Source organism: Rhinopithecus bieti, unplaced genomic scaffold (assembly GCF_001698545.2).
Source record: "Rhinopithecus bieti isolate Rb0 unplaced genomic scaffold, ASM169854v2 scaffold_11401, whole genome shotgun sequence".
NCBI lineage: Eukaryota > Metazoa > Chordata > Mammalia > Primates > Cercopithecidae > Rhinopithecus > Rhinopithecus bieti.
Genome location: NW_016807151.1, coordinates 1,348,732 through 1,372,812, shown reverse-complemented (window position 1 = coordinate 1,372,812; position 24,081 = coordinate 1,348,732). Strand labels below are relative to the sequence as shown.

The following is a 24,081-nucleotide window of genomic DNA, read 5'->3' as shown; positions in this document are numbered from 1 at the left end:
ACCACGCCCGGCCTATTTTTAAACTTTTATTTTTTTTATTATTATTTTTTTTCTGAGACGGAGTCTTGCTCTGCTGCCCAGACTGGAGTGCAGTGGCCGGTTCTCAGCTCACTGCAAGCTCCGCCTCCCGGGTTTACGCCATTCTCCTGCCTCAGCCTCCGGAGTAGCTGGGACTACAAGCGCCTGCCACCACACCCGGCTAATTTTTTTTTGTATTTTTAGTAGAGACGGGGTTTCACCGTATTAGCCCGGATGGTCTCCATCTCCTGACCTCGTGATCCGCCCGTCTCGGCCTCCCAAAGTGCTGGGATTACAGGCTTGAGCCACCGCGCCCGGCCACTATTTTTAAACTTTTAAAATTTGATTGTTTTTATTTTCAGAAATGACAAGTTGCTCTGAAATTGAGACCAAATGTTAATTCTGACATATTTTAAGGCATATTATTACTACCTTTTTCGATGAATTGAATACTTAAAATTTTCTGTTTTAATTTCTAATATGATAAGTATTGAGGGCTATTTGCCACATAAACAAAATTCTTTGAGATCATTTATAGAGTATAAAAGGGATCTTGAGACCAAAAAGCTTGAAAACTGCTGATGTAACCTAATATTACCCAAAACTTTGGAACTATACTATGGACAAGAGAAGAGTGATAGAAAAATTGCTGAGCAGACATGCATTCCCAATTATGAGATCAGGCAGAACGAGTTTGTGGTAGTTAGTGAAGAACAATCAAGAATTTAATTATTTTTATCCAGAAAAGCTTAACAACCCACTAATAGAAATAGAAAAGGGATGAAAGGAGGATTTCTTAAAATCTCCTTTCAGATTAAAGAATCAGCCTTAGTTGTTTAAGGCTTAGCTCCTTAATCACCTTTGACACTGAAAGAAAAAACTAATTCTACGAGTCTTCAGACGTGAGTATCCCAGTTTTCAAACTTGCTGCTTAGTATAAGTTTCAAGTCACTTAGCTTTTTTTTTTTTTTTTTTTTTTGAGACAGTCTCGCTCTGTCACTAGGCTGGAGTGCAGTGGCATAGTCTTGGCTCACTGCAACCTCCGTCTCCCAGGTTCAAGTGATTTTCCTGCCTCAGCCTCCTGAGTAGCTGGGACTACAGGTGTGTGCCACCACACCCAGCTAATTTTTTTCTATTTTTAGTAGAGACGGGTTTTACCATGTTGACCAGGATGGTCTCGATCTGTTGACCTTGTGATCCGCCCCCTTGGCCTCCCAAAGTGCTGGGATTACAGGCATGAGCCACTGTGCCCTGCCCAAATCACTTAAGTTTTATAAGCCTCATTGTTTTCATTTATTATTGCCCTCATTTGAAAATGTGGGTAATAATAATTACATTGACCTAGAGTCATGAGGATCAAATGAAATAGCTTGTTAAATTCTTTGTAAATTATAAACCATTGTGTCAATATGTGGTGTAAGAACTATACACTTGTCATTTTCATAAGCCTTTCTTTTTTAAATTTCAGGCAGAACTCAAAAGCTTGATGGACAACGCTTCTTCATCCTTTGAATTTGCTAAAGAACTCATCAGGCACAATCTGGTGAATAACGATTTCCCATCTTGACTGACTTCAGTCCTACTCTGCTTTGGTATATCACAGCGATTAGAAAGATGAATAAAAGGAGAAGCCCCAGCAAATAATGCTTTACTCCAAGGGAACACCTCCTCACTGTGGAGGAGATCAGTTTTAAAGTACTACTCTGTTTCCTTAAGGAAGTCCTTGTTGGGAGAACAGGAATATATTTGATATTTGGAAAGAAGCACAAGGCAGTGTAGATCCAGGTTCTGTTTTTTGGGGAAAGACAAAGGAACATATCCCCCTGTCATTTAAAATAAATGGGAAATATTTATGCATCTTTGAAGGATGGCTGAGATTTAGAGAGTTCATTCTAGTCAAGGACATGGAGCTAGAATGAGGGTGACATATGTAAATGATTGTGAGCAGATTTATCTTACTAGAACAGTAAATTTGTACTGGGGAATAGCAGACACTCAAATTGGATGGGTGGTTGGGTTTAGGGCTAGATTATGATTCAACCATGTAATATAGTGAGATGCAGAACAGCTGCTCTCAATTCAGATACCTGGGAACGGGCAAATCAACTAATACTACTGAGATTCTTCATCCAAAAGTGGCAATAATATTAACTATGCTTTTTCCTTCTGATTTCTCTAATCCTTTTTGTAGTACCAATTCTTCTAGTAAACCACAGCTGTTTTAGACTCTCCCCTTCTCTTTATCTCCAGTACCTATTCAGTTACTAAATCCTATTCCCTTCTTGCTGGCAATGTCTTATATTTACTCCATTTCGTCTTTAATTCAGGCCTCCATCACAAATACAGTTTTATTTGGATACTTTCTACTATGAGTTTCTGCATCTAATCTTTTAACTTCAAATTTAGTTTCTAAATAGAAGTCAGATTAATTTTTCTGGAGCATTATGGGTTATATGGTAGTCTGGAATTTAAGCTTGGAGAAAGATAAAGACTTGAGAATAAATTTAGGAGTTATTGTAAGAGTCTTGACAGATGGCCGGGTGCAGTGGCTCAAGCCTGTAATCCCAGCACTTTGGGAGGCTGAGACGGGCGGATCACGAGGTCAGGAGATCGAGACCATCCTGGCTAACACGGTGAAACCCCATCTCTACTAAAAAATACAAAAAAATTGCCGGGCGAGGTGGCAGGCCCCTGTAGTCCCAGCTACACAGGAGGCTGAGGCAGGAGAATGGTGTAAACCTGGGAGGCGGAGCTTGCAGTGAGCTGAGATCCGGCCACTGCACTCCAGCCCGGGCGACAGCAAGACTCCGTCTCAAAAAAAAAAAAAAAAGAATCTTGACAGATTAATATGGAAGGTTTTCAATTGCTGAAGTTAAATAAATATTGTAGAAAGGATTAAAAACAGAAAAATATGGTTCGAAAATAGCATCTGTATTTATGGGACTGGAGGAAGGAGTATCAACCAATGAGACAAGAAAGGGCAAACAAGAAGAAACATCTAGATAATGTAATGTCATTTACAACTGCACATTTTAATCACCTAGGAGGCTTTTGAAATTAATAATGCATGGGCCCCACCCCCAGGGAATCTTATTTAATGGTTGGTCTGGAGCCCAGCTATCAGTTTTTTTTTTTAAAGCATCTCAGGTGGATATAATATACAGCTATGGTAAAGAAACACTATAAGAATATATGACTGAAAGGGACATGAAATAGGGATAATTCTTAGAGAGTGGGATTAGAAAGAGAAGTAAGAATATGGAAATTTTTCTTTCTTAATACTTAAAGTTTTGTTTTTTTTTTTTTGGAGATGGAGTCTCGCTCTGTCACCCAGGCTGGAGTGCAGTGGCCGGATCTCAGCTCACTGCAAGCTCCACCTCTTGGGTTTACCCTATTCTCCTGCCTCATCCTCCCAAGTAGCTGGGACTACAGGCACCCGCCACCTCGCCCGGCTAATTTTTTGTATTTTTTAGTAGAGACAGGGTTTTACCGTGTTAGCCAGGATGGTCTCGATCTCCTGACCTCGTGATCCGCCCGTCTCGGCCTCCCAAAGTGCTGGGATTACAGGCTTGAGATAGCGCGCCTGGCCAATACTTTAAGTTTTTTCCAGTGAACACATATTACTTTTATATATTTTTTTAAACCTGAAAAATATCAGGGCAATATAAGTGGTTGTTAAAAAACATCAACTTTTGAAGTTAGATTTGAGGTCAAAATTAAGTTCTACCATGTACTTGCTTTGTAACTTTGGGCAAATCACTTAACATTGCTGAATCTGTGTTCTCATATGTAGAATAGGGAAAATGAAAGTACTTATTTTGGCCGGGCGCAGTGGCTCATGCCTGTAATCCTAGCATTTTTGGAGGCCAAGGTGGGCGGATCACAAGGTCAGGAGTTCAAGACCAGCCTGACCGACATGGTGAAACCCTACCTCTACTAAAAATACGAAAATTAGCAGGGCATGCTGGCACACACGCTTGTAATCCCAGCTACTTAGGAGGCCAAGGCAGGAGAATTGCTTGAACTCGGGAGGCAGAGGTTGCAGTGAGCCAAGATAGCACCACTGCACTCCAGCCTGGGCGACAAAGCGAGACTCTGTCTCAAAACAAACAAACAAAAAAAGTACTTATCTTGCTTTTTTTGTGAGGATTAAATGAGGTAATATGTGTAAGGTGCTTCACACAGTATGCATTTAGAAAATGGCATTGATAGGCAGGGCGCGGTGGCTCATGCCTGTAATCCCAGCACTTTGGGAGACCGAGGCAAGCGGATCACAGGGTCAGGAGATCGAGACCATCCTGGCTAACGCGGTGAAACCCCCGTCTCTACTAAAAATACAAAAATTAGCCAGGCGTTATGGCGGACGCCTGTAGACCCAGCTACTCGGGAGGCTGAGGCAGGAAGAATGGCTTGAACCTGGGAGGCAGAGCTTGCAGTGAGTCCAGATCGCGCCACTGCACTCCAGCCTGGGCGACAGAGAGACTTCGTGTAAAAAAAAAAAAAAAAAAAAGACATTGCTGTTATTATTGTTATCTTGTAGGCATCCGTGTCAAAACTGCAGACACATCATGGAGCAAGAGGACAGAAAAGTCCATTGAATTTGGCTAAAGAGATGAATTTGTGACTCCTGAGAGTGAGTTTATTCGTATGCTGAGAGCAGAAGCCAATGTTTTGGGAGGTTAAGGAGTGAGAAGATGAGAAGAAAGTAGAAGCAGTAAGCCACATACTTTTGAAGTGTGGCATTGAAAGAAAAGAGAAAAATAGGGCACTATCCAGAGGAAACAGTGGGACCAAGTGAAAGATTTTTCAAGAGAACAAAAACCCCTTGTGTGTGTTTAAAGTTGAGAAGTAGGACCAGGACTTTGGGAAGACTGAGGGTACAATAATTAAAGGGAAAAAGAGGTCCAGATGGAGTTAGAAGTCCATGGGATCAAGAAGACAGGTGAATGAATTAATCTTGGCGAAAGAAGGGAATATCTCAAAGAGGAAACGAAAAAGATCACTAGATAGATATTTTGGGGTCGAGAGAAGAGATTATGTAGTTCATGCTGGATGACCTTGCTTTCTGTGCATTTATTTGTGAAACAGTTTGCTACATTCCATACACTATGCCAGGCTCTAGAAATACAACAGTACACAAAATAAATTGTCCTTTCATGGATTTTTTTGTTTGTTTTGATTTCTTAGCTTATCTCTGTAATACTTATTAGCACCTGATAACATCTTTATTTCTTTGCTTTATGGAGGTCTGTCCCCACTTGAATAGTCTGTGGTGACAGGGTAGTGGCCTGTTCCTGCTGTAACTCCCGTGCTTGTTATAGTAGTGGGCATATAGTACATGCTAGTGAATGTTTACTAAATTAATTCAATGAAGCACTGAAATATGTGCCACAGATTTAGCCCACTTTAGCTCATTTAATCCTCATAATAACCTGAAAGGTAGCCATTACTAATGCCATTTAGAGATGAGGAAACAGGCTCAGACAGGATTAAATCCCTTCATGGAGTTTTTGATGTAGAATGTATGTCTAGAAGTTTTGTTAATTACTGGGTACTTTAGGAGTTTTCTGCAGTTCTTATGGAGAGGAAAAGAGATGTACACAATAAGGGTTATGCTTTTATTCTATTTCTCATAGTTATTAAAATTTTTTTCAATTTTTTAATTTAAATTTTTGTGAGTATACAATAGGTGTATATTGTTATAATTTAGATCATGGCTTTCTTCCAACGAAGTCAAGGTCATAGGTATAAATAGAGCTTCAAAAATATATTCGTCCTTTCAAAAAATAACTGAGTGCTGACTATACTAGTCACAGTTCTAGAGGCTAGGAGTACACAGTAAATGCAAAGTTCCTTGCCATATGGAGCTTATATTCTGGTGGATGTAATAGATAAACTGATAAAGAAATATACAATAAAATAAAGATGTAAGTGCTATGAATAAAAAAGGGCAAGGGTTTAGAGAGAGTGATAATGGAGGTAGGTTTTATATAGGGTTAAAAATAAAATGTTTAATTATGACAAGGCTGTTAAGAAGGATCAAAAGCAGAGAGGAAGGAAAAGAAGAGAGAAGGTAAGAAGCATGCGGATTAGGTAGGCAATAATAAATTCCGCCAATAGTAAAAGTTCTCAATATATCAACTGATTCCCAGTGCTATTTTAGTTGAATATCATGAACCCAGTTATATGTGCCAGCTCCTTAAACATTGTCACTAAGAAATATATACATAGTTATTGCCATAAGAGCATGATTTCTGTATCTCTAGGTTGTTTTCCGAGGAGGTGAAGGGGCTTTGCAGGTTTTACCTCCCCTAGTTGATGTCATTCCTGAAGCTAGGCTAAACTTGGTGATTTACTACCTTCGTCAAGGTAAGAAAAATTTGTCCTAGTCTTACTTACAATGAGGTATTTTAGAGTAGTTAAATATGTCTGATGGAACTATTTGCTTCACTTTTAAATCCATAGTTCCAAAATATATTTGCAACAAGTTCATAGAACAAGTTTATTGGTGGTTATTTGTTGTGCCTTTTTTATCCTCTTTCCTCCTCTGTTGCTTCCTACCTTCTTCTCCCTCATGCCGTTTTTTCTTTTTTCCTTTTATTTTTCTGTCCTTTATTCTCTATCCATTCTTTCTTTTCATTGTTTTCCTCCCATTCCCTTATAGTTCTTTTTTCTTTTTCTAGTTTCCCCCGTTGCATAATGTACATTCACATTTTCTTGTGTCTTTTGAAAATAGTATTAACTGTTTCTTATTTGCTTTGTCTGCCTTTGTTTCTTTGTATCCCAGGCTGCTTATGAGAAATACTATTATTCAAAGAGGATGTGATATTTATTGCCCCTAACTAAGATTACAATTGTTAGACAAACACCTAAAGCTGCCTTTTCTAACAGCTGTGAGTACAGGGTAGCAGCCACCATGCATTTGTGGTGGCATTTGGTCATGGGCCCTGGAGTTACAATGTGGGCCTTTTTAGGTGCATGGTAGAAACCAACCAGGACAACATATTCCTCACAAAGGAAAATTTATTTATTAAAATAAGAATATGAACTTATAAACCATCCTATTTTATTTTATTTATTTATTATTATTCTTACTATTTTGAGACAGAGTCTTACTCTGTCGCCCAGGCTGGAGTGCAGTGGCATGATCTCCGCTCACTGCAACTTCTGCCTCCCTGGTTCAAGTGATTCTCCTGCCTCAGCCTCCCGAGGAGCTGGGATTACAGGTGTGCGCCACTGTGCCCGGCTAATTTTTGTACTTTTAGTAGAGATGGGACTTTGCCATGTTGGTCAGGCTGGTCTTGAACTCCTGATCTCAGGTGATCCGCCTGCCTCGGCCTCCCAAAGGGCTGAGATTACAGGTGTGAGCCACCATGCCCAGCCTCTATTTTATATAAAAGCAAAAAGAAATATGTTTTGGACAAGAATGAAATAAACAGCATGTATATTTTATAAATTATTTTATTATGGAAAATTTCAAACATAGACAAAATAAATAGTACAGTAAACACCCAAATACTCACCCTGGATTCAGCACTTTTCAAGATATTTCCAGTCTTCTTTTTTCATTCAGCACCTCTTTTTTGTTCCTGAAATGTTTTAAAGCAAATCTCAGACTTCATGTCATTTAATTCCTGTATACTTAATATATATATATATCTTTTTTTAAAAAATCGTTGCTTTTCTTATCAATGCCATTGGCATAGAATGCCTCATCCATGTTCTTAGCTTCAATATTTTTGTTTTTTGGTTTTTTTTTTTTTGAGACAGAGTCTCACTCTGTTCCCCAGGCTGGAGTGCAGTGGCGGGATCTCTCAGCTCACTGCCCAGTGCCCCGCCCCGGGTTTCGCCCTTCTCCTGCCTCAGCCTCCCGAGTAGCTGGGACTACAGGCGCCCGCCACCTCGCCCAGCTAGTTTTTTGTATTTTTTAGTAGAGACGGGGTTTCACTGTGTTAGCCAGGATGGTGTCGATCTCCTGACCTCGTGATCCGCCCGTCTCGGCCTCCCAAAGTGCTGGGATTACAGGCTTGAGCCACTGCGCCCAGCCTAGCTTCAACAATTTTTAAGGTACTTCATGGCTTAATATGAGTTTTCTAAGGATATTTGATTTGGTTATTTTTAGCATAACTACTCAACACTGAATATGGAGAGTTAGAAGATGGATAAAACAGATCATGTTTCCCATGAATATTTAAGTACTGAAGGATCTTATCTTTTGTGGGGGGACTGCTTCAGAAGGGTTTTCTGGAATACAGACTAGTATAATTACTTTGTTGTATTTCAGATGATGTACAAGAAGCTTATAACTTAATTAAGGATCTGGAACCTACTACTCCTCAGGTAACTGAGAATGTTTTACACTTTTACTAACCAAGTTCTGCTAAAAGTGGAACTTCAGAAATCTAGTTGGAAGTCATATTAGAGAAGATTAGGCAGACTTCTGCCTGTAGAATACCAGGAAAAGACCATATGTATGCATTTAGGAATGTTATATGCGACTTATGATATGGGAATGAATGTTCTGGGCTTTTGATGTTTTAAACTCCCTTGTATGTAGTCATTTTGTCAAAAGGGTAAAGAAATTTGGAAAATTCCTTTAGTATTTGGAAATATGAAAATTTAGAATTCTGATGAAACTAACAACTAGATACATGCAATTATTTCATAAATTGTCTATGACTTGTCTTTCTTCCCCATTGGATCGTTAACTCCTTATAGTCAGGGACTGTGTCTATATTGTATCTCTAACACTGTGTACATGAAGTACATAGTAAACATTCCATTTATTGAATGAAGGACTGATGAAAAATATTTCCAGACCCCATGAAGTTTAAACAGGTATATTTCTCAAGTATATTAAAAGATTCAGCTTCTTTCATGCTGTTCTGTGTGTGAGCTCTCTTAAATGAAAGATTGACAACGCTGCTCGCTAGGGAGGGTATTTATTAAAGAATTGAACCAAGTCTGAAAAAAGGGATACAAGTGAGGCCTCAAGACTCCAAAAGAGAGAATACCTTATAAATGGACATCAGAGGACAGTTTTATTTTATTTTTTTAGCAAAAGGATTACTAGCAAAGAAAAGTAACTATAGGCCGGGCGCGGTGGCTCAAGCCTGTAATCCCAGCACTTTGGGAGGCCGAGACGGGCGGATCACGAGGTCAGGAGATCAAGACCATCCTGGCTAACACGGTGAAACCCCGTCTCTACTAAAAAATATAGAAAAAACTAGCCGGGCGGGGTGGCGGGCGCCTGTAGTCCCAGCTACTCGGGAGGCTGAGGCAGGAGAATGGCGTGAACCCGGGAGGCGGAGCTTGCAGTGAGCTGAGATCCGGCCACTGCACTCCAGCCTGGGCGACAGAGCAAAACTCCGTCTCAAAAAAAAAAAAAAGAAAAGTAACTATAACATTGGAAAGGGGGGCCAGGAGTGGTGGCTTACGCCTGTAATCCCAGCACTTTGGAAGGCTGAGGCAGGTGGATCACCTGAGGCCCAGATTTCGAGACCAGCCTAGCCAACATGGCGAAACCCCGTCTCTACTACAAATACAAAAAAATTAGCCAGGCATGGTGGCTGAGGCCTGTAATCCCAGCTACTCAGGAGGCTGAGGTAGGAGAATTGCTAGAACCCTGGGGGTGGAGGTTGCAGTGAGCTGAGATCACGCTACTGTACTCCAGCCTGGGCGACACAGCGAGACTCGGTCTCAAAAAAATTGGAAAGGGAAAATAATGTATATGATATGGTCACAGACAGTGGCAGTGGTTGAGAAGGTAATAAAAATTATTATATCAACATTTTACTTTTTTTTCCATAGAATTGAAATAAAATGAAACTTATCTCCTGGAGTTTCCCCTGAATTATTTTTGCTTAAGGTTGAGAACTTACAAATATGGTAAATTTTGTTATATAGATACTTGGCTGCTGGAAACTAAATGAGTGTCTCCTAATTCTTTCATTCAAGCCAGGGATAGAACAGAGAAAAGTAACTGTAGGTAATCTTTGATAATTTATATAAAGTATTGAGTTAATGCAAGGAGTTAATTTGAAAATAATCTCATAGCTCCACATTCCTCTTAATCAGTGTTATTCCATTTTTCTAGGAGTATATTCTCAAAGGAGTGGTCAATGCAGCCCTTGGCCAGGAAATGGGTTCAGTGAGTATGAAATCACTGATAATCTGTAGGTTGCAAAGTTATAAGTGTGTGGACGAGAACAAAATGACTATCAAAGTACAAGCAGCAAGAGGCTCTCCTGTAGCTCCTTTTATTTCTCCATATCCCCCAGTCCAGACTCCATTGTGAAAAGAATGTTGTGTTATTTAGAGACAAAAAAAAAAAAACCCTATAACCCTAAAGACTCCTGCTTTCTTAAAAGGGTCCAATTTTTAAATAGCAAGTTATTTAATAAACTTAAAAATCATTGTGCAACTTCATTCTTATTTGCAGGGACTTTTTTTTAACTTCCATATATCTGTAATTTTGGCATCTGTAAAGTGAGGACAGTTATTTCTCTGGAGAAGTTAGTTTTATAAACACCAAAACACTGTCTAAAATTAAAGTCTTATCCATCTTAATATAGCATTCTTTGTTCTTTTTGGAACAAAATGGGATACAAATAAATATTTATCTCGGGCCGGGCGCGGTGGCTCAAGCCTGTAACCCCAGCACTTTGGGAGGCCGAGACAGGCGGATCACGAGGTCAGGAGATCGAGACCATCCTGGCTAACACGGTGAAACCCCATCTCTACTAAAAAATACGAAAACTAGCCGGGCGAGGTGGCGGGCGCCTGTAGTCCCAGCTACTCGGGAGGCTGAGGCAGGAGAATGGCGTGAACCCGGGAGGCGGAGCTTGCAGTGAGCCGAGATCCCGCCACAGCACTAAAGCCTGGGCGACAGAGCGAGACCCCTCTCAAAAATAAATAAATAAATAAATAAATAAATCTTTATCTCAAGTGCATTCTGCAGTGCCTTGTATAGTAGATAGGCAGCAAATATTTATTAAATAAATGAGTTTAATAAATACTCCTTGTTATATCTATAGCTCCCGTTCCAAGGTCTGATATATGGTAAAAGAGCAATAGATATTTGTAGAATGATTGAGTTCATTTAATGAAGTTTTAGGATAGAATTTAAGGATTTGATTCTTTTTCTTCTTTTCTGCCCGTCCCTGCACAGGTTTTAATTCAGTTTCGGGTCTAGTTGTTATGTTAATGAGAATTAGCATTGTTTGGGGCAATATTTAAAACAAGGGTATATGTTAAATCCTGACAAATATGTTAGAACCGTAAAGTATAATAAAAATATTTTTACCTTATTCCTCTATATCAGCTGTTTGTTTTTCAGAGGGATCATATGAAAATTGCCCAGCAGTTCTTCCAGTTGGTGGGAGGATCAGCTAGTGAATGTGGTATGTCTGAAATCTGGACTTACGATCTGCTTTATAATTGGAATGGGCATATATTGACTGTGAAGTTTGATTCTCTCTCTAGGGATGTATCTATTAGGCTTCACATTATAAAGTGGGAGGTCAGAAATAAGAGAGAATATTGGAATTGGTTCTTCTCAACGTCTCAGCGAAAGTGGGATCAGAGAATAAATAAAGCAGAGTAAATGTGCTGTTTTGTTCCTGAGAGCTTTAAAACTTTGAATCAGTTTTGGTTATAAAATGTTATTTTTTACTGAGTTTTCAAGAGCTCTTTTGAGCATTAACTTTTGTCACATTCTGGTAGGTCATTTGCCTTTAAACTTTGCCTATGATATTTTTTTCATATAAAAATATTAAAACCAGCCAGGCATGCTGGCTCAGGCTTGTAATCCCAGCACTTTGGGAGGCTGAGGCTGGCAGATGGCTTGAGCCCAGGAGTTCAGGACCAGCCTGGGCGACGTAGGAAGACCTCATCTCTACAAATAATAAAAAAATTAGCCAGGTGTGGTGGCACACACCTACAGCCCCAGCTACTTGAAAGGCTGAGGTGTCAGGATTGCCTGAGCCCAGGAAGTTGAGGCTGCAGTGAGCCATGATTACACCACTGCATTCCAGCCTGGGCAACAGAGTGAGACCCCCATCTGAAATATGTATACACCATACAACCATTACTACAGAAATTCAAAGAATCACCAGAGGCTCCTATGAGCAGTGATATGCCAATAAATTGGAAAACCTGGAAGAAATGGATAAATTCCTAGATACATACAACCAACCAAGATTGAACCATGAAGAAATCCAAAACCTGAGCAAACCAGTAACAAGTAATGAGATTGAAGCCATAATAACAAGATTCCCAGTAAATAAAAGCCCACGACCCATTGACTTCACTGTAGAATTCTACCAAACATTTAAAGAAAAACTAATACCAATCCTACTCAAACTATTCCAAAAAAGAAAGGAGGAGGGAATATTTCCAAACACATTCTTCAAGACCAGTATTGCCCTGATAACAAAACCAAAGACACATCAAAAAAAGAAAACTAAAGTCCAATATCTCAAATGAAGAGGGATGAAAAAATTGTCAACAAAATATTAGCAAACAGAATTCAACAACATATCATTCATCATGACCAACTGAGATTTATCCCAGGAATGCAAGAATGGTTCAACATATGCAAATCAATGGGATACATCATATCAGCAGAATGAAGGGCAAAAACCATATGATCATTTCAATTGATGCTGAAAAAGCATATGATTAAATTCAACATCCCTTTATGATAAATGCCCCCAAAAAACTGAGTGTAGATGGAACATACCTCAAAGCAATAAAATCCATATATGACAGACCCACTGCTAGTATCATATTGAATGGGGAAAGTGGAAAGCCTTTCCTCTAAGATCTGGAACAAGACAAGGATGCCCACTTTCACCACTGTTATTCAACATAGTACTGGAAGTCCCAGCTAGTAATCAGACAAGATAAAGAAATAAAGGACATCTGAATTGAAAAGGAAGCAGTTATATTACCCTTGTTTGCAGATGATATGATCTTATATTTGGAAAAACCTAAAGACTCCACCAAAAAACTATTAGAACTCATAAGCAAATGCAGTAAAATTGCAGGATACAAAACCAATAAACAAAAATCAGTGACATTTCTATATGCCAACAGCAAACACTGTGAAAATCAGAAAAGTAATCCCATTTATTATAGCTACCAATAAAATTAAATACTTAGGAATTAACCAAAGTAGTGAAATATCTCTACAATAAAAACTATAAAACATTGATGCAAGGAGTTGAAGAGGCTGGGCGCAGTGGCTCACGCCTGTAATCCCAGCACTTTGGGAGGCCGAGGCGGGTGGATCACGAGGTCAGGAGATCAAGACCATCCTGGCTAACACGGTGAAACCCCATCTCTACTAAAAATACAAAAAATTAGCCAGGCATGGTGGTGCGCACCTGTAGTCCCAGCTACTCGGAGGCTGAGGCAGGAGAATGACGTGAACCTGGGAGGTGGAGCTTGCAGTGAGCCGAGATTGTGCCACTGCGCTCCAGCCTGGGTGACAAAGTGAGACTCCGTCTCAAAAAAAAAAAAAAGAAGTTGAAGAGGACACACAAAAAAGGAAAGATATTGCATGTTCATAGATTAGAAGAATCAATATTGTTAAAATGTTCATACTACCCAAAGCGATCTACAAATTCAATGCAATCCCTATGAAAATACCAATGATATTCTTCATAAAAATAGAAAAAACAATCCTAAAATTTATACAGAACCACAAAAGACCAGAATAGCCAAAGCTGTCCCGAGCAGAAAGAACAAAACTGGAGGAATCACTACCTGACTTCTAATTATACCTCAGAGCTATAGTAACCAAAACAGCATGGTACTAGCATAAACACAGACACATAGACCAATGGAGCACATTAAGAGAACCCAGAAATAATCCATACATTTACAGTGAACTCATTTTTGACAAAGGTGCCAAGAACCTCTGGGGAAAGGACAGTCTCTTCAATAAATTGTGCTGGGAAAACTGGAGTTCTATATGCAGAAGAATGAAACTAGACTCCCATCTCTCACCCTATAAATCAAATCAAAATGGATTAAAGACTGAAATCTAAGACCTCAAATAAGGAAAATTCTACAAGAAAACATTGGGGAAGCTCTCCAGGACATTGGTGTGGGCAAAGACTTCTTTTTGTGGTGTTCTTGTTTTTGTTTTCTTTCAAACAAGATAGGCTTTATTTAGATCACTAAAACTAACATTTTACAGACAAGTAACCATAATGTTACACAGCAAAGTATAGCTGTAAAATCTCAAACAAGAAAGGCAATGCTTTCTTTAGATCACCAAAAATAATGTTTCACAGAGAGGGAACTGTTAGAAGCAAATGTATAGCTGCAAATTTTCTTTTGCCATCAATATCGAGTTCCTGTAACATACTTTGAGACTACTTTGTGGTTTCCAAGTACAAACTAAACCTTGTTGGACAGAGTTGCCCAGCTTCATCAAAAGAATGAAATCAATTTGCAAAAAAAAAATTTACTTAATGCTAGCAAATAACAAAATAATGTGGTTCTCGCTAATGAACTGCAATGTCTATTGAAATAGCCTAACCTATGTATGCTTCCACAAACATTTCACTGTGAACCCAGTTGCTTTTTCCTGCTATCACAGATGGCCTGCACAGTAGCAAGTGTTGTGTCAGAGCACTATAGGCACCCAGGAAACAATTCCTAACAGAATAACTACAGTATGTGGGCAACTCAAACAACAGGGCCCACCTCTGTCAGAGCCCCCTGGTGGGCATTGTGTTTGTGCTCTGGGTAAAGACCCACTACCTTGATAGCTGTTCATCTGGAACCCAGAGTGCCAAGCTAGACAGAAGAGTTGTTCTTATAGAACCATCAACATTGTAATAAATAGCCCAGAGATTCTTGCTGTGCATTGCACCTCACAGGAAGTGACATAAGCTGACTCTAGGAAAAAGTAATCACAGTATTCTGCCAAAAAACCTCAAATAGAGATCAAAGTGCTTCAATAAAGCCTTCAGATTTTTCTCAGAAAAGGACATCTTTCCAAGAATTTCTGGAAGTTTTACAAACAATTGCAGCAAATGTTATGCCCCGTAAATATAACAGGTGGAAGCGACTGGTCACCTGGTGGGTAATTATCAGGCATAAGCTTCTAGGACAGGACCTTGTTCATTTCATTAGTTTTTCTCCTTACAAAGCCAGCGAACACTGCACTTCCTTGCTAGGAGTCAGAGGAATAGGTGAAGACGATCTGCTGTGCACAGGTGTCTTCTTTTCCAGGTGCAGAAACAGCTTGGGTATGCTGGCGGATGTGTGCTGCTGCCGGCCCTTGGGCTGAGGTGAGGTGCTGCTGTCAGAAAGTCTGTCACAGTTGGTGGTGTGGCTCATGGACCGCCTCAGAGACTGCAATGCTTCCAACTCAGCTTTGCGCCTTTTGGGGGTGTCTGGTTCACTAATGGTTGGCTGACTCTCTGTGGACTGTGGCATGGATGAATTCAACAAAGGCACGCTGGGAGAGAGTTCTTCCTGGATTGTATCAGTGTTTGTGGCAATTTCCTTAATTAGAAAAAAAAAATATGGATGAAGTCACTTTTTTTTTTTTTTTTTTTGAGATGGAGTCTCACTCTTGTCACCCAGGCTGGAGTGCGGTGGTGTGATCTCGGCTCACTGCAACCTCTGCCTCCTGGGTTCAAGCGATTCTCCTGCCTCAGCTTCCTGAGTAGCTGGGGATTTCAGGCTCCTGCCACAATCCCCGGCTAATTTTTGTGTTTTCGGTAGAGGCTGGGTTTCACCATGTTGGCCAGGCTGGTCTCCAACTCCTGGCCTCAGGTGATCCACTCACCTCGGCCTCCCAAAGTGCTGAGATTACAGGCGTAAGCCACCGCACCTGGCAAAGTCACCTTTTTATACTGCACTTGTTCATAAGGATAGAGTAAAACCAACAGTAGAGTGTAATCAAAGGTTATTCTTAATTCATCCACCATCTCCTTACAAAGGTCAACATTCTTTTCTTCTGGGATATAATGCACGTTCATACTGGCATGTGGCATAGCATGATGGTGACGAGGCCTCTCATTGGCTGAAAAGGCTGCATTGAGAGCAAAATGCTTCCAAAATCATTATGATGTTGGTCTGGCATGAAAGTTTCACTAACCATTTCCTTCTGTTAATGTAATAATAATCATCCTCCTGCTACTTCAGAACTTCAGGAATTTCTGTAGTTATTGTTGTTTCTTCCATTTCTCTTTTTGTTTGAAGCTCTGGTTCTTCTTTCACTTCAGCCTTTTCTTCAGTATCACTTTCTTCACTTATTTCTTCATACTTTGCTGCTGTCAGAGGAACTGCTTAATGAGTTTTCATCATTTTCATCTTTTTCGTCAATGAGGAGGCTTTTAAGCAGAATCAACACCAGGCAACCTGCAGCACTTCTTTCTTCCTGTGCTCCTCAGGCGAGCTACAGCTTTTCTCGCCAATTTATGCTGTATTCTACGATTTTCATCGGTATCATGAAGCACATGATCTTCGGCCGCCCATTGATCCCAGCTTCTGTTCCAGCCATGAAAATGGATCAGATATTCTGGGATCTTTCTGCCTTTTTTGTCTTTCCCAACAGTAACAATCTGGTTCGATGGCAGGACTTCCCACAGGAGCCCACCTGGCACTGGGCCACACTGGAGGAGAGATTTAACACAAAGACAGAAACCCTAGTCCAGAGGTCTCCTCCACTGGCGGCCCACGTTAGCTTTAGGGGGTGCAAACAGTAACAGCAAAGCACACGTGAGGTTCCCGACTGTGTGTGAGTGGCCTGGCCCAAAGATTTCTTGAGTAATACCGCACAAACACAGGCAACCAAAGCAAAAATGGACAAATGGGATCACACCAAGTCAAAAAACCTTCTTCACAGCAAAGGAAACAATCAACAAAGTGAAGTGACAATCCACAGAATGGAGAAAATATTTGCCATCTGACAAGGGATTAATAATCAGAATATAGAAGGAGCCCAGACAACTCAATAGGAAAAAATCTAACAATCCAATTTGAAAATGGGCAAAAACTCTGAACAGACATTTCTTAAAAGGAGACATACAAGGCTGGGTGCCTTGGCTCATGCCTGTAATCCCAGCACTTTGGGAGGCTGAGGTCGGTGGATCACCTGACGTCACCAAGACTAGCCTGGTCAACATGGTGAAACCCCGTCTCTACTAAAAAATACAAAAAATTAGCTGGACATGGTGGTGGCGCCCGTAATCCCAGCTACTCAGGAAACTGAGGCAGAGGAGTCACTGGAACCCAGGAGGCAGAGGTTGCACTGAGCCGAGGTCACGCCATTGCACTCCAGTCTGGGCAACAAGAGTGGAACCCCGTCTCAAAAGAAAAAAAAAAAAAGGAAAAAAAGACATACAAATGACAAATGGGTGTATGAAAAGGTGTTCGACATCACTGATCATCAGAGAAATGCATCACTGTTGGTGGGAATGTAAATTAGCACACCCACTGTGGAGAACAGTTTGGAAGTTCCTCAAAACACCAAAAATAGGATGACCATATGATACAGAAATCTCACTGCTAGATAAATACCCAAAAGAAAGGAAATCAGCATATCAAAGAGATATTTGCACAACAATGTTTATTGCTGCACAATTCAAAATAGCAGAAATTTGGAAGCACCCTAAGCATCCATCAACAGATGAAGGAATAAAGTAAATGTGGTACATATACACAATGGAATACTTACTATTCAGCCATAAAAAGGATGAGATGAGATGAATGAGTTGAGATCCTGTCATTTACAACAGCATGGATGGAATTGGAGGACATTATGTTAAGTGAAATAAGCCAGGCACAGAAAGACACACTTTTCACTTATTTGTGGGAGCTAAAAAATATTAAAACACTTGAACATTAAAACACTTGAACTCTTGGAGATAGAGAGTAGAGTGATGGTTAGCAGAGCCTGGGAAGGGTAGTGGAGTGGGAGGACAGTGAGGATGGCTACAAAAAAAAAAAAAAAAAAAAAAAAAAAATAGAATTAATAAGGTCTAGTATTTGATAGCACAACAGAGTGATTACAGTTAACAATATAATTTATTATACATTTCAAAATAACTAGAAAAGTATAACTGGATTGTTTGTAACACAAAGAAGGAATAAATGCTTGATGTGATGGATACCCCATTTACCCTGATGTGATTATTATGCATTGTATGCCTGTATCAAAATATACTGGATGTCCATATGCAGTATGGATATATGGACTACATACCCACAAAATTAAAAAAAAAAAAAGTAGATTATTTTATTATTAAAACCATTTTAATTAAGTTTTCTTTTCTATGATTACTTGCATGGGTATTAAGCTTAGAAAATGCTTTCTTTCTGCCACAGTTATATAATAGTCACCTATATTGCCCACTTGTAGTCTTGAAACTTCATTTTTATGATTAAAGTATTTCATCAGCCAAGATTCAGTGAAAGATTTGAGAAAGGGGTATAAAAAGAGATGCTAGTTAGCCAGCATGAACCAATATGGTGCTGCCTGTACTGGTTGTCTATGTCTGGCATCTATTCTGAGTAACAGTGTTCATGCTGAACTGAAAATTATATTAAATATTGTTATTACTCCTGGACATTCACAAATGTTTCACCAATACCAGTTATTGCGTACTATTTTCCCCATTTCATTCATTCATTCATACAATAAAAATTTATTGAGCTGTTGAGGATACAGCAGTAAACAAACAAAACTCCCAACCATTGTGGAACTTAAGTCTAGTAGGGCAGATGGACTAGAAACAGTATATAGTGGCCGGGCGCTGTGGTTCATGCCTGTAATCCCAGCACTTTGGGAGGCCGAGGTAGGCGGATCACGAGGTCAGGAGATCGAGACCAGTCTGGCCAACATGGTGGAACCCCCATCTCTACTAAAAATACAAAAATTAGCCAAGTGTGGTGCGTGCCTGTAATCCCAACTACTCGGGAGGCTGAGGCAGGAGAATTGCTTTAACCCAGGGCGCAGGTTGCAATGAGCCAAGATCACGCCACTGTACTTCACCCTGGGCAACAGAGCAAGACTCTGTCTCAAAAAAAAAAAAGAAAAGAAATAATATATAGTATATATATAGTGTGTGTGTACATATATATTTATACTACGTATGTATATGTGATATGTATATTCTGATCCTGATCCAGCTTTTTGCCTGATATCAGATTCCTATTTGAGTGGTGGAGGATTAGTATAACTCCCACTCTTGCCACAGGCATTCCTAAGGCTCCTTATTCTGTTTAATTTTTTTTCCTTTATCACTTATCACAGTCTGATATACTATGTATATCATATATATATATATATACTATATGTATGTACATCTCATCAGATGTACCACAAAATGCCACCAGTTTCTGTGGTGGCATTAGTGGCATCAAGTAATCCTTAAGATTAGTTTTGTGTTTATCTGGTATAACTGATGGTTTTAAATTTTATATGTATATCTGATTAGATATACATATATAGTGTGTGTGTATATATATATATCAGATGTACATAGTATATCAGACTGTGATAAATGTTAAAGGAAAAAAATTAAACAGGATAAGAAGCTTTAGGAATGCCTGTGGCAAGCGTGGGAGTTATATTAATCCTCCACTACTCAAATAGGAATCCGGTATCAGGCAAAAAGTTGCATCAGGATCAGAATCAGATGGTTCCATGGCAAATTATTTTTCCATTTGAGATTGGAAGTGCTAGGTTGATTTAGAAAAGTGATGATGGAAACCAGGCCATGCTAATTGAATATGCACATGTTGGATGAGAGAATCAAAGCCCTGGAAAATGACCTGGGTAGTGTTGCAGTTAGTGAACCTGCAGGGCATGTGTTCATTTTGGACTCTGGGAGTTAATCCCCAGAGAGATTATTGGTCACTCTCAAGGACTGTGACCTCCATTATATTGGGGTTTTGTCCACTGAACAAAATGTATAATTTTAGAATCTAGAAAGATATTTTGGAATATTTTCCTGTCTCTAAATTATTAAATAACTCAAACTTCAGCTAAAGAGGATTTTAGTTTCATGAATATATGTGGGTTTTTTTCCCCTCCATTTCAGATACAATACCAGGGAGGCAGTGCATGGCTTCCTGTTTCTTCCTGCTTAAGCAATTTGATGATGTCTTGATTTACCTCAACTCATTTAAGGTCAGTATAGAATTATCTACAAGATTTTATATACAAAATACTGTAGAATGTGTCAGAGAAGATAAGATACCCTTAGAGATGGCCCGTTTTCTGTGGTGGCATTCGTGGCATCAACTAATCCTTAAGGTTAGTTTTCTGTTTATCTGGTATAACTGATGGTTTTATATTTTGTATGTTCATTCTCAATGTGACCTGTTCTTGGGATGTTTTTCAGAGTTACTTCTATAATGATGACATCTTTAACTTTAATTATGCCCAAGCCATAGCTGCAACAGGCAATACCAGTGAGGGTGAAGAGGTGGGTACCTGCTTTTGAAAGCATTTGAATGATTCTGTCTAAAGACATCCTTATCTTTTTCTCACTGGAATAAAATGGTCAAGGGTTAAGGATTATTAAAGATTCCTCTGTTCTTAGAATGCATTAAAAAGTACACTGTGGAGAAGGTACAGGGACACACACCTGTATTCCCAGCTGCTTGGGAGGCTGAGGCAAGACAGTGGGCTTGAGCTTCGAAGTTTTTTTTTTTTTTTTTTTTTTTGTCCTTTTTCTCCCCCTTTTTTTGGTGGCAGAACGGGGTCTCCTCGCTATATTACGCAGGCAGGCTCTCAAACTCCTGAAGCTCAAGCTATCCTCCCGCCTCTGCCTCCCCTGAGAAGCTGGGGATTACAGGCGTGAGCCACCGTGGCCCAGCCGAGCCTCGAAGTTTTAAGCTGCAGTGCATATGATCGTCCTGTGGAATAGCCACTGCACTCCAGCCTGGGGCAAACCATAGTGAAACCCTGTCTCTTAAAAAAAAAAAAAGAAAAGGACAATGTGAATAGACATAGATTTTATAACCATATTAATCATTTCACTTTTTAGCAAATTTATGGGAAATATAACATACGTACACCACGAAAAAGTATACAAATCATAAGTATAACAGCTTGATGACTATCAATATGTTTCTTTCTTATTGTTTCTAACTTTTTTTTTTTTTTTTTTGGAGATGGAAGTCTCGCTCTGCTACCCAGCTGGAAGTGCAGTGGCCGGATCCTCAGCTCACTGCAAAGCTCCGCCTCCCGGTTTAACGCCATTCTCCTGCCTCAAGCCTCCCAAGTAGCTTGGGACTACAGGCGCCTGCCTCGTCGCCCGGCTAGTTTTTTGTATTTTTTATGGGGTTTCACCGTATTAGCCAGGATGGTCTCGATCTCCTGACCTTGTGATCCGCCCGTCTCGGCCTCCCAAAGTACTGGGATTACAGGCTTGAGCCACCGCGCCTGGCCCCTGATTTCTAACTTAATTGTATTTTTGTGGTCATAGGCTGAAAAGTGGGAAGATCACTTGAGCCCAGGAGTTCGAGACCAGCCTAGGCAATATAGTAAGACATCATCTCTACAAAAATTTTTTTAAAATAGCTGAGTATGGTGGCATGTGCCATTTGTTGAGGTTTGCCTTACTGACCTGTGTGTAGCATGGTCATATATGCTTAAAAAGAATATATATCATACAGTTGTTAATTATTCTGTTTGAATCTTCTATATCCTTACCAACTTTTTGTCAACTTGTAGTATCAATTTCTGGTGTAATTTTTTATTTTTATTTATTTATTTATTTTTTTGAGATGGAATCTTGCTTTGTCGCCCAGGCTGGAGTGCAGTGGCGTGATCTCGGCTCACTCCAAGCTCCACCTCCTGGGTTCATGCCATTCTCCTGCCTCAGCCTCCCAAGTAGCTGGGACTACAGGCGCCCACCACCACGCCCAGCTAATTTTTTGTATTTTTAGTAGAGATGAGGTTTCACTGTGTTAGCCAGGATGGTCTTGATCTCCTGACCTCGTCGTGATCTGCCCACCTCAGCCTCCCAAAGTGCTGGGATTACAGGCGTGAGCCACTGCACCCAGCCAATATTTTAAAATCACCACAATTCTGTCCCTTACTTTTCTTAGCAGCCTGCCCAGAATTTGGTCATCTATAATGCTACAGTGATTATCAATCTAAGGCAAGCCAATAATGGGTATTTTTGTTGCAAAACCATCCTCATCTGTATTCGCTTTCTTTCCTCTTCTTGCAGGCATTCCTCTTGATCCAAAGTGAGAAGATGAAAAATGATTACATTTACCTCAGCTGGTTAGCTCGGTGCTGTGAGTCTTCTTTTAAATGTTACAAGAAGAATCCTCTTTTTCTTTTTGGTTACATAATCTGTTCGGAAATGACATGGAATGTTTTCTAATTTGATTTTGCATTTTGTTCTGAGAATGAGTAAACACTGAAATTAAGGGTTGTTAATGCAACTCAGTAAGTGTTGCCATGTAAATATGTCATGCAAGTTTACCCTGTGATTAGTTCTACCATATAGCATTGACCTAGTATTTATAGCTTGAAAAATGTCAAGTTCTTTCTAAAGTCTCGTTACAGTTTCCAGAGTCTCAGCTTATAGTGTTGTTTGTGAAATGATGTTGTTACACTAATTTTAACTTTTCACTACGGGTCAAGTCTGAAAAGTGGCAAAATGTCAAAAATGTAATTTTTTGATATAGAACTTTACTTTCTGTCTCTTTCTCTCTCTCACTCACTATCTTTTCTTGCTCCTTTTTAAAACTCAAGATTTAAAATGTTGGCCAGGCACAGTTGCTCACACCTGTAATCCCAGCACTTTGGGAGCGTGAGGCAGGCGAATCACTTGAGGTCAGGAGTTCAAGACCAGCCTGGCCAACATGGCAAAACCTCAGCTCTACTAAAAATACTAAAATTAACTGGGTATGGTGGCACACATGTAATCCCAGCTACTGGGAAGGCTGAAGCACGAGAATCACTTAACCTGGGAGGCAGAGGTTGCAGTGAGCCAAGATCACACCACTGCACTCCAGCCTGGGTGACAGAGCAAGACTCTGTCTCAATAAAAAAACAAAATTAAGTAAAATGTTCACTGAGTTTTTGTAGTCAGAGGAAAATTAGCAATCATATCTTCTAAGTGAGGTTGAAACTATGAGTAGGATTGAATGAATGATAGTTATCCTTTTAAGCATATGAGCAAAGTAGGAATTACCAGAAGTCAATCCGATCTGAAAGACATAATTATGTGACTCCAAACTTAAATATTTTAAGTATGGTAGAATTCTGGCAGGGAGCCAGCTGAATGCCAGCATTGCAAGCTTTCCATGAAAGCTTTCCACTACATTGTTTGGAATATGGAACCAAATCCATAGAATAATAAAGTGCAGACATTATTTTTTGTACATGTAAAAATGACTCATTTGTTTACAAATCTTTGATTCCTTTTGCAGATATTATGAATAAGAAACCAAGACTAGCCTGGGAACTTTATCTTAAGATGGAAACCTCTGGCGAGTCCTTCAGTCTCTTACAGCTCATTGCTAATGACTGCTACAAGGTGAGTCGGACTGAGACTAAAGGGAACATTGAAGATTAGTATCACATTGCTGCATTGGTTAAATATTAGGGGAAAATGTCCTACAGACTAAATGGCTAGTAGTGAGAGGATTCACATAGTGTTATAAGAGATGCCATTCTTGGCCGGGCGCGGTGGCTCAAGCCTGTAATCCCAGCACTTTGGGAGGCCGAGACGGGCGGATCACGAGGTCAGGAGATAGAGACCATCCTGGCTAACACGGTGAAACCCCGTCTCTACTAAAAAATACAAAAAACTAGCCGGGCGACGTGGTGGGCGCCTGTAGTCCCAGCTGCTTGGGAGGCTGAGGCAGGAGAATGGCGTAAACCCGGGAGGCGGAGCTTGCAGTGAGCTGAGACCCGGCCACTGCACTCCAGCCTGGGCGGCAGAGCGAGACTCCGTCTCAAAAAAAAAAAAAAAAAAAGAGATGCCATTCTTGGCCGGGCGCAGTGGCTTAAGCCTGTAATCCTGGCACTTTGGGAGGCCGAGACGGGCGGATCACGAGGTCGGG

At 40.1% G+C, this 24,081-nt stretch overlaps 1 protein-coding gene and 1 pseudogene across 6 annotated transcripts in view; one reads left to right on the top strand and one right to left on the bottom strand.

Moving 5' to 3' along the window:
- IFT56 (intraflagellar transport 56) overlaps nucleotides 1–24,081 on the top strand; it is a 69,422-nt gene that overhangs the window by 34,468 nt on the left and 10,873 nt on the right. For 3 of the 6 annotated variants that reach the window (XM_017880376.1, XM_017880374.1, XM_017880379.1), the window contains exons 8-16: nucleotides 1,487–1,561; nucleotides 6,285–6,387; nucleotides 8,303–8,358; nucleotides 10,115–10,168; nucleotides 11,342–11,420; nucleotides 20,091–20,179; nucleotides 20,394–20,477; nucleotides 22,233–22,302; nucleotides 23,446–23,552. In XM_017880376.1, the coding sequence (XP_017735865.1) occupies nucleotides 1,487–1,561; nucleotides 6,285–6,387; nucleotides 8,303–8,358; nucleotides 10,115–10,168; nucleotides 11,342–11,420; nucleotides 20,091–20,179; nucleotides 20,394–20,477; nucleotides 22,233–22,302; nucleotides 23,446–23,552 (717 nt within the window). The remainder of the gene's footprint in view (nucleotides 1–1,486; nucleotides 1,562–6,284; nucleotides 6,388–8,302; nucleotides 8,359–10,114; nucleotides 10,169–11,341; nucleotides 11,421–20,090; nucleotides 20,180–20,393; nucleotides 20,478–22,232; nucleotides 22,303–23,445; nucleotides 23,553–24,081) is intronic. The other 3 variants (XM_017880375.1, XM_017880380.1, XM_017880377.1) reach the window with 1 other exon arrangement.
- On the bottom strand, nucleotides 14,849–16,665 carry LOC108534834 (male-specific lethal 3 homolog pseudogene; annotated as a pseudogene).